The sequence below is a fragment of the Otolemur garnettii genome, unplaced genomic scaffold, assembly GCF_000181295.1.
Source record: "Otolemur garnettii isolate 467f Iridium unplaced genomic scaffold, OtoGar3 scaffold00039, whole genome shotgun sequence".
In the NCBI taxonomy this organism is placed as follows: Eukaryota; Metazoa; Chordata; class Mammalia; order Primates; family Galagidae; genus Otolemur; species Otolemur garnettii.
In genome coordinates, this window is record NW_003852434.1 from 11,472,982 (window position 1) to 11,483,512 (window position 10,531).

The following is a 10,531-nucleotide window of genomic DNA, read 5'->3' on the forward strand; positions in this document are numbered from 1 at the left end:
AAAAAGGTCTACAAAAATCAAACTAGATCACAGGAAACCTATCAGGGGAAAAAAGGACTATCACTTGCAAAACTACCTGAGACTTAGAAAAAGAGGCCTACAAAAGCAAAAACCTGGCAGGCCCCTCACAGCCTTTTCACTAAGCAACTATCAGATTAGGTAGTTTGGTTCGTCTCCAGAAACAGACTGTACTCATCTGCCAACCTAGAGTCTGGTGTACTTGGTAACTGTTGTCTTTCACTGTAAATTAATAGGTACTATTCTGGGAATACATCAGCCTCAGAGAGCTTGCTTCATAGGCGTCCACCCCAGGTGGAGGTCAACACTCAAGTGACAAGTACAGTTGCTCTATCTCCAAGGCTAAGGGCCAAACCAGTGAGGAACTATGACCTAGAGGACTTGTGGTGGACAGTTAAAGGCTTACCCTGGAACCACTCCAGCCTCACCAGAAGGCTCCTCACTGAAATACAGCAAGCACTTTCATTGAAAGCTTAAAAATTAAGATGTGATTTCGAACAAGAATTCATTATTTTATTTTGAATTATAATCTATTATCACTTCAAAAAGAGTCACTCCTGAAAACATCCAATGGATGCTGACTTACCAATAAAAAAGTCATGTATGATTTGTAACTCAGAATACACAATAAATTATATTTACATGCAATGACTAGACTATCACACACACACAAGGTAAAAAAATACAGTATTTTTATGTACATCTTTAAAGATTTACATTTTCATATACAGTTTATAAAATTAAAAATTCTCTGTACAAAATCTTACGTGTACAGAGTATACACATTCCCATTCTATGGCTGTATCACCACACAGATCTGCTTAAAACAATAATACTACAAACACTTGGGTTATTTTCACTTCATACTCAATCTTGGCTCCCATATGCTAATACATTATTTTTGAAATGTCAATTACAAAGAAAATAAAATATAATCATGCAGACATTTTTTAATATAAGAAAATGAGATAAAATGTATACTAGCTCAACACTTATCAACTCCATAGTTACCTAGTTGTGTTTAACTTCCCACACTGCTTTCATACAGATACATGCAAAACTAGCAGATTATGGATTTTTTTAAATAACATTGAAATAATACTATAGTCTGACAATGCTTAGGCATTAGTAATGCGACCAACAGCCTTAGCATGTCAATTATATCTGCTTTAGCAGAAACCTCAATAAAGACATTACATACTAAAATTCACAGAAATGGCATTATAATTCCTAAATTTATAGGATCTGCATCGGATAGACACTGCTCATTTAAAAAAATGAAACAAAAATGGTGTTTGACATTTAAGAGTATGTTCTTTTCTGAGGAAAGAGGAAGGGGAAATCTAAGATAAACCCCTGAGGGATTTACCCAGCGTCCCTGCTCAGGAGCACTTGCACACTTCCAGTCTGCGTACATAAAGACACCTGAAGAGTTATAAAATGTTCAAGATAAGTTACATTATTTAGCTTTAAAAATCCTTTTGTAAAGTAATAAATTGAAGGTATAAGCACCTTCCCTCCTCCCCCAAGTAGCTAAAGATCAACAAGAAAAATAAAGTGCCAAGGTCTAAATTACTGATACTTATCTAAGAGGCACTAACCCATTTGATGGCTTAGGATAAATATGAAAATAGGCCAGATCTGATCTGAATAATAAATAGAAGGTAGGTATTCCAGTCTGTGTAATCCCTGCCTAGATAGGGGCTGAACCAGAAACTACCTACTCCCCCACTTATTGCTTTGAAACCTGTAGGTATAAATCCCAACGCAAAACAAGCAGATTTCTAAGATGGAAAGCACAGGGTCTGTGCCACTTTGAAGTTGAAAAAGAAGGTACACTCTTGATCACTGGGAGGGGAACTGCTGAGACTCTCCTCTCCACAACTCATATCTTCACAAGAGTCTTCACTAAAAGGAAAAACACAAGAGGATACCATCACTTAAAATACACTTACAGTTTTTTTTTAGGATGAATCATACACTTAAATATTTTATAAGCAAAATAAAACTGCCATATGAACAGTTCTGTTAGGATTTTTCCATTCAAAATTTAAATTTCATAGAGATAAAATTTAATTTATGAAGACTTTCTACAGCAAAGTCTACAGTAATCTCATTAGAAAATGCAGATTTTAAGAAGTTTAAACAAATTACTAATTGCCAAACTATTATTCTTAGACCAGTGAATAACTCTATCAGCAATTAATTGTAGACCTCTAAATATTTAATTTTATTTTTTTAAGACAGTCTCACTTTCTTGCCCCCAGTAGAGTGCTGTGGCATCACAGCTCACAACCACCTCAAACTCTTAGGCTCAAGTGATCTCTTGCCTCAGCCTCCCAAGTAGCTGGGACCACAGGCGGCCGCCACAACACCAGGCTATTTTTTTTTTTTTCTTTTGAGAAGTAGGGTTTCACTCTTATTCAGGCTAGTCTCTAACTCTTGAGCTCAGGCGATCTGCCTTGGCCTCCCAGAGTGCTAGGATTATAGGCATGAGCCACCATGCCCAGCCCAAAGAACACTAAATATTTCAAATCTGATAAATGCTGACTATAGACAATGTCTCTCCTATGACGTCATCTGTTAGCTTGTCTTTCTGTATCAATAATGGCATCTCTGATATTCTCAAATATCAAAGCAAGATACTAACAAGCTATGAAAATGAAACTTCTGGTCCTTTATCTCTATAGCACAAAACAATCAAATTCAGTAAAATTAAACAGTTACTTTATAAACAAAAATAATTAAACTCTGAATAAGACAATGACAGTGGACAAAAGTAAGACCAGCTGTAGGCGACTGCCCCGTTAGTGCTGGTGGTTCCCTTTATTTTCTAGCCTGGGGTGCCACAATCTCCACCTTAGAGCACCATAGTAGGAATTCACACTAACATTAAACAGTCCAAAATGCTGCTTCAGTATTTAGTTTTTTTCTTTAAAAATTTTTTTAACTAAAGTTTATCTCCAAAGATGAAGGGAAAAATAAATAAAGAGCAAGGGACATGAGGATGAAGATGAAAAACAACCAATTTTAAAAGGTCGGGGTGAGGCCACATAAATCATTACCTGTTTTAACGAAACTACTTTTGGTTTATTTTCTTACCTGAAGAAATGTTAGTAGAGTCTTTCTCTGATGCCTTATTTTTTACTATTCCATAGTTCTGTCTTGAGTATAAAAAAGGTGGCATTTAGTCTGGGAAAGTATAATTAGTGAAGAAACCGGCTTACCTTTCACTTTCATCAAAACATCCCCCCTCAGGTATTGTTGGCAGCTCAGGGACGCTATAGTAGCTGTTATGGAGGTTCTGGGCTGTGCGCCTCGAAACAATCCAAACCAACTTCTTAAGATCTGGTTTGCAACATTCAGGAGAAGAATATTCCGCTAGACATTTAGAAACTAACTCTCTCCAGTAAAAGAACTCAGTGTCATTAATCTGAAAAGAAATGTTTTAATGAAGAAGTTACAACAGTGCTTCTCAAACCTGGTGCAACTTGGCATCATCTATAAAGAAACACTGACTCCTGGCTCCTACCCCAGAGATTCTGATTTAATTGATAATGAATGTGACCTCAGAACAAGAGTTTGTAAAGCTCCCCAGGTGATTACAATGTGCCGACAAAATTTGGAAACCAAGAGGAAGAGAATCAGAAGTATAATTTATATAGGATTCAATACATAAAACACTCTGGGTCTGTCAACAGACCAACTATCAAGTTATATTGTTTAATAGTCTGAATGCAAAGGAACTTAACAATCCTTTTGCAATAGAAACACTGTTACAGAAAGCAATTTATTGCTTAGATTGCTAATAATGTACACATTTATAGTAGACACCCAACACAAATGGAAGGGGAAGTGTCCAATATGAAAGAAATGTCCCAAAAAGTCCCTCTACCCCTGGGTAGTGACCCAGTTTATTTCAAGGAATCATTTTTCACTGAAGAGGTTTCAGATACCACTATCAATAAAAAGTTCAGATTAAAAGTAATAAAATCATGATTTAAACAAAATCCATGAAGTTACCTATGTTATGATACAATGTTTCACACTGCACATACTTTTACCACAGACAAATCTGTTCCCACAACATCTTGGTCTCCATTTCTACCCAACACAGCTACAGCCTTAACCCCCTTCTAATCCAGCTTCTTGATTCTCCCTGCTCACTACTCCACTACCCTAAGCTCTCAGGTTCTCAGTGACCCCCTTCAATTTTCATTACACTGGACCTCTCTTCAAAATCCAATACTCTTGACCAAACCTTCTTAAAACCTCTTTCCAATCTGACAGGTTCTTCACCATCGGGAAGAACTTCACTTCACTTGGCTCCTACTGGAGGAAGGAGCTTCAAGTGACTCCTACCCAAAAGATTCCACAAGTTTTTACAGTTTCAATCATTGCTTCTTTTTGAGAAATTCCAAATCTCAATCTCTAACTGCGGTTTATTTTCTGAGACTTTATTCCAGACAACCAAATGCTTGCCTAGGACACCTACCTACCTGGATATACAAGCACCTAAAATTAACTTCTCCCAAATTTCTTGCCAATTATGCCAATATTCTCTCTGCCATTAGGTCCAAATTTTGGTCATTCACGTCTCCTTGCCTCATTTCCATGCTCGGCTTCCAAAACCACAGTTCGAGTCTGATAGCCTCACTCTGGCTTGCGACTATCACCTAGACTTTCTATCTGTAAGCCTACTCTAAAATGATTTCCCAGTACAATGAACACTATTTTGGTGACAGGCACACCAAACGCCCTGACTTAAGCATTATACAAGGTATCCACATAACAAAAACATCAGAAAGGTATGAATACTGCAGAAAAGACCCCGACATGCAGAAAGAAGCTGGACTGAGTGACCACGCTCCCTTCTAAATTAATATTGTCTGCGGCAAAGCTGTATGTTGAGAACTTTAACACTCAAGATAAAAAAAAGAAAACTGGTGTAAAAGTTAAAACCCCCAGGGCGGCGCCTGTGGCTCAAAGGAGTGGGGCACTGGCCCCATATGCCAGAGGTAGCGGGTTCAAACTCAGCCCTGGCCAAAAACTGAAAAACAAACAAACGACAAAAAAAAAAAAACCCAGAAAGTATTAATGTTTAAGTCACCACAGAAACAAATGAAACATTATGAAAGAAACGTGCTTTAAAGAATAAGGACTGAAGATATTTACCTTGGAATGTTTTTTAACTAGCAAGAGAATTTCCAGTAATTCAACGGATTTCAAAGTTTCTGCTTCCAAATTGAGAAGGCACAAAGCTAATACAGATGGCTACAAGAAAAGAAAATTTTTTTAATCCAAAATAAGAAACTGTAAGACATACATAAGCTAGAAATTGACTTACTTTTGCTTTTGAAAAGACAAGTCGGCAGTTGCAAGCTTTCAGCTGAGCTTCTAGTTTATCAAGGTTCAGTATTTCTTTCCTATATGATCCAAAAAAAGAATAAGGATGTATTAAACTTTCAAAGATTTAAACGTCTTTTTATAAATTTTTTTTCTTCCCTTTTTTTAGACACAGGGTCTTGCTACATTGCCCAGCCAGTCTCAAACTCCTGGGCTCAAACAATCATCCCACCTTGGCCTCCCAAAGTGTTAGGACTAGAGGTGTGAGTCACCACACCTACCTTTAAATGGCTTTATATTTTTTCCTCCCAGTGGTAAGATAGGATTTTATTAGACAGGAAGGAATACAGAAGGAGTAAAAAGTACCAGAGCTTCTGGCAAAGGGGAAGACCCAAGTCGAACATCTCTCTCAGGTATTTTGTCTAGGGGCTTTAAATGGCTTTAAAGACTTGTCACCAAAAGTCCAAGTTGAACATTTGAAGGGGGTAAAAATATAAAAGTCACTGGCATTCTAATGCTTCATTGTTAGCCAAAACAAAGCTCAAACTATAAAACTGTTATTTTTAATCCCACTGACCTTTCTGAAGTATGATAAAGTACAATAGTATGGTATAAGTGCAAAAAGTTTAAGGCAGTAGTAGCTTCCAATTCATAGTGCAATTTTTCTGAAATTATTTTTTCCATCCGTTTTATGTCAGAAGCAGTACATTTACATTGACTAATCCGGATTACATCATGAGTGGATGGAATATTGCATTCTTCTTCAACTATTCTAGCAGCCAGCAAAAAACAACAGACTCCAATACAAGACAAATGTTTAGGTTTCACCTAAAAAAACAAAGAACAAAAGGCTTCTTTTAACAATTGTCACTCTGATTTAGCGAAGATGACACTTAAAAGACTATTGTAATGATGTTCCTACTCTTAAGACAGAACACAATCAAGCTGCTTCCCTTACTTGTAATGGCCCTTCACTGACAACTGTACTCATATTCACATTTCAGACTTTCTTTAATCTGCCTTTAAAAAAAAGGCTTTCTAAAACTTTGTTCACTTAATTTAAATTTAAATGCAGGAGGAAAAAAAAATTCCATGCAGTTTCTAAAGCTAGATTCACAGCACTGAGTTATGTTTTGTATTTCAGACTTAAGCGATTCATAACAGTACAGTCTCCCCCAATATAAATTAAGCCTTTCAACACCAAAAAAGTATACTACTTCTTTGGATATAAAAATATTTTCTACTCAACTTTTCACATAAAATTTTGTAGGAGTCATTCCATACTTCAATATAATTTGCCCAAGAGAAATATCCCATCAGTAGGCAGAGCAGGACGTGTGTAAAAAGCTGCCACGGACAGATGGCTGCCCTTTTCTTCTCAGTGCCCTGAAAACTGACCCTGCAGCTGACAGTAATCCTATTGGCAGAAGAATCACTGCATTTTTCTAACAGTTGTTGGAGATTGCTTTGAAAAGACCTACAGCAGGTCACCTTAATATACTGTTATACTTTGTCATATTTCTGTACTAAAAACATCTGGGCTCCAAAAGAAACACGATGGGAGATGACAATATGAAAATCTTATTTTAAGAACTATACATATAGAGCAAATACCTAAAAAACAGTAGTCTCCCTTTTGTTATGTCTTCAAAGAGACAGTACTTAAGAAGTACAGCAAAATCTAACTTAAAATACACCAATACACTTAATTTGTAGAGTCTCTTAGTCTGGCAATAAGAGACTACAAATTCTGAATATTATCAGTTTTTATGAAAATTTATAAATAAATTGAACATTATATTAAATAATACTGAAACTTTGTTCACTTCATTTAAATTTAAATACAGGAGGAAAAAAATATATGTGGAATTATTATAAATTTGCATGTATACAGGGTCTTATTATACTAGCTCAATAAATATTTACTGAACCTTTGGGGGCTAGGCATTGCATTTGGAAATACGAAGATGTACTAGTAAAAATTATTAAATACCTTCATAAGAGCCAAGAATCTGTCCAAAATATTAACAGCCAAGACAAAAGTTTCAGTGCAAGATCCAAAAAAGTTAGTTAAACTCCTTAAATCTTCTACTTTGGCATTTCTCAATCTTGGACACAAAGTGTTATCATTCTGCAATAAAAACCAAGAGCCAGAGTTTACAATCTTCTTAGAACTACATAGATGGCTAAGACAGATTCAAAGTATACGGTAATTTTTTTGCCTTAATCTTCAAGAATACAGGGAGAAGACTGGTATCACTTAACTAAAGCTATACACATCATTAGAGACAAGGTGGAGATCACTGCTTTTAAAGAATACATATCATAAAAGCACTTCAGCAATTCAATGTTAAGGTAAACCGTTGCCACATTCCAGAGGATTAGAGCAAATATAATTCAATTCCCTTAGAATGAAGATAGAGGGTTCCTTGTTTACTCCTTAAAATTATTTAAGACCCTACTATAAATATTTCATATGCAGAGGTATTTCCATGGATGAACAGCTCGATTCACAAGGAGTCTACCACCAACAGGCTGGGAATGCTACATTTGCAGAAACCCTTCTCTACAGTATCACTACTCGCATTTTTGCTTAGAAACAAAACCATGACTCTGTAATAACGTTTACCTTGGTGCTCCAGGAAGACCAACTTTGGTCTTAAAACTTTGCAGTTGTGATTCAATTGGGGTTTTAAAAAAAGTTATCTTTTCCTAGCCCTATCAACTGCCTGAGCAAGTTATCTTTTCCTCCACCTTACCTCTGGGGTAGCCTCCATCAAGCTCAGCCCTTTTTCTCGAGGTTGGAATCTCTGCTCTCGTTCCAGGTAGAGGTTCAACAATCCAAGGAGCTGGACCCCTTCACGACCTGCCAAATGCTCTGCCCCCAAATCCTTCATCTGCAGCAAAGACACCACACATAACGTAAAACTGGGGGGTTGCCGGGGGGGGGGTACAGTGGGGCAGAAAGGACCGCGACCAGTACCTCCAGAGAGAAGCGGCCCAGCACACCCCAGCAAGACGCAGACGAGGGCACAGGTCACGTCCGCCCGAAACCGAGGTAATCCCCCAGCGGCCAGGGAGGTGTGGCAGGGGGAGGGGCCGTGGTCAGCGCCGCCGGCCAGCGCCGGGTCAGACCCGCCTGCTGTTTTACAAACAGGAAACTGTCCGCGGGCTGTGTCCACGGTCTGCCCCACCTGAAGTCGCGTGGGGGGAGATTTATGCCCTGGGGACTGCACCGGGGGGCAGCGACTGCAGCTGGTTCTGGGGATGGGGAGCTGCATAATAGGGGGGAGGGGAGGAGAAGTCTCGCGACCGAACAAAGAACCAGAGGAGGAGACTCCGGAGCCCCGCCCCGCCCCGCCCCGCCTGGGAGCCAGTTCCAGAAGCCCCTCGCGCAGGATCCAGGCCCCAGGCCTTCCCCGGCCGCTGCTGCGGCGCCTGCTCCGGACGTGCCAGAGTGGCAAGCGCCCCAGAGCGAAAAGCGGGGCGGTGGCACAGGCCTCCAGCTGGGGCCCGGGGACAGAAGTCCAGCCAACCCCGAGCCCCGACAGCACTCATCCGCCCACTGATGCCCAGTTCCGCAACCCTAGAAGTGCCACCCCAGCGAGCCCCCGAGACAAAATGAGGAAGGAGGGCGCAGGGTGGAGCATCGCCTTTTAGCCCCGTCGCCCCCTCCATTCGCCCCACTAGCATCTCTCCGCGGCCGGCACCAAGTGCCATAGGGCTGGGGCGAGGGCAGCTCCAGGGCTCTGTGACACCACCTCCTCCCGCAGTCCCGACCGCGAACAAAGAAACCCAGAGCGATCCCGGCCTGCCCACTCACCTTGCCGGAGATGCGCCTCCGCCGGCCCGCGGCGTCGCGGTCCGGAGGGTCTGGGCGCGGCGGACGTCCGAGCCGGTCTCCGAGGTCGGGGACCGACCGCTTCAGCGGGGCCACTGCACCGGCATCCGACCCTTCCTCCCTGCCGCAGCCGCCTCGGCCTCACAGCCCGGGCTCCATCCCGCTCCCTGCGCCCTCGGTGTGCAGGGGCGCCGCGCCGGCCGTCGAGCCCGGCCCCTCCACAGCTTCGCCGCCACCTCCACCTCTGCGGAGGCCCCTGCAAACCCCTTATTTTTGTTTTGAGTTTTCGACGCCCCCAAGGGGGCGGGGCACGTGACTCCCCGCGGAGGGATCTTTCACTTCCTCTGGCCTTTGAAAAAGAGTCCCGCCCCTAGGCCGCTGTTTTCAACCCTTTCTGGCCTCTTAGCTCCCCAGGGATTTGCCGAGCTTGTCCTCCCGTCAGGTTCCCGGGCGGAGGGCACATTGGGGTGTGGGATTTATTCTGCGATTGATGCGAAAGGGAAAGGAAGGGAGCGAGAGGGTTGAGGGGCGGAAGGAGACCCCTTCTCGGTCGCAGCGCACCTTTTAAAGGTCCCCGATTTATTTTGTTTTCGCTGTTTTGAAAAGTCCGCCCAAAGTAGCCGGCTCTCTGATTGGATACGGGTGGGTGCGAGCCAAGTGCTGAGGCCCTGATTCACTCTCGAGTCTGGATTGGCTAACTGATTGGCCTTCGAGCCCTCTGATTGGCTTTCGCCGTATCCTGCGCCACCGTCTTCCTTGGGGCCTTAGCAACTCTGGGGTCTCGATTGCGCATGCGTGGGATGGCGGCTTTGAAGGCGTTGGGTTGCCTGTCCTTGGGGTCTGTACTTTCCTCCGGGCCAGTTCCTCCTGTCACTGGGGAATGCCTCGCTCTTGTTGCCCCTCCTAAGAGGTCGAACAGCTAGATGACCTCCCTTTGTGATAACCTTTTCCACTACAGGAGAGTTTTCTCTGATCCTCCTTTATTTTGTCCTGTGTTGATTTACAATCACCAAAGAAATTATTCTGGCATTTGGGGGTGTACGCATCGAAATATTCAATAATTACATATTTTGATATTTGTTTTAAAATTTCCCAGCCCAAGGTGGAAAAAATGGAGTAGATAGGTAAAACAAGATGAACAAAAATTTATGAGAGTCGTTGAGGCTGGATGGTGGGTATGCGAGGTTTTGTTATACTATTATACTTAAAGATTTGAACGAGGGACTTTCTAATAAAAACTTTGCACGTTAGTAAGGGTATGTAAACATCTAATAATAATATACCTCCAGAGATTGTAGTTTGTGCTGTTGTTTTCTTTTTTTTTTT

The 10,531-nt window shown here is 41.5% G+C and overlaps 1 protein-coding gene across 3 annotated transcripts; it reads right to left on the minus strand.

Moving 5' to 3' along the window:
- Positions 1-521: 521 nt before the first annotated feature.
- Positions 522-9,472, minus strand: CCNG2 (cyclin G2). 3 transcript variants are annotated; one of them, XM_003790061.3, is made up of 8 exons: positions 9,188-9,472; positions 8,124-8,261; positions 7,358-7,495; positions 5,942-6,192; positions 5,366-5,444; positions 5,194-5,292; positions 3,246-3,451; positions 522-1,926 (listed from the first exon to the last, which is right to left on the minus strand). In XM_003790061.3, exons 2-8 carry the CDS (start codon positions 8,259-8,261, stop codon positions 1,803-1,805), a joined length of 1,035 nt encoding a protein of 344 aa, XP_003790109.1. In that variant the 5' UTR covers positions 9,188-9,472; the 3' UTR covers positions 522-1,802. The 3 variants fall into 3 exon arrangements, with proteins under 3 accessions (XP_003790109.1, XP_023369175.1, XP_023369176.1); XM_023513407.1 differs by lacking the exon at positions 9,188-9,472 and adding an exon at positions 8,348-8,413; XM_023513408.1 differs by lacking the exon at positions 5,194-5,292.
- Positions 9,473-10,531: the final 1,059 nt, after the last annotated feature.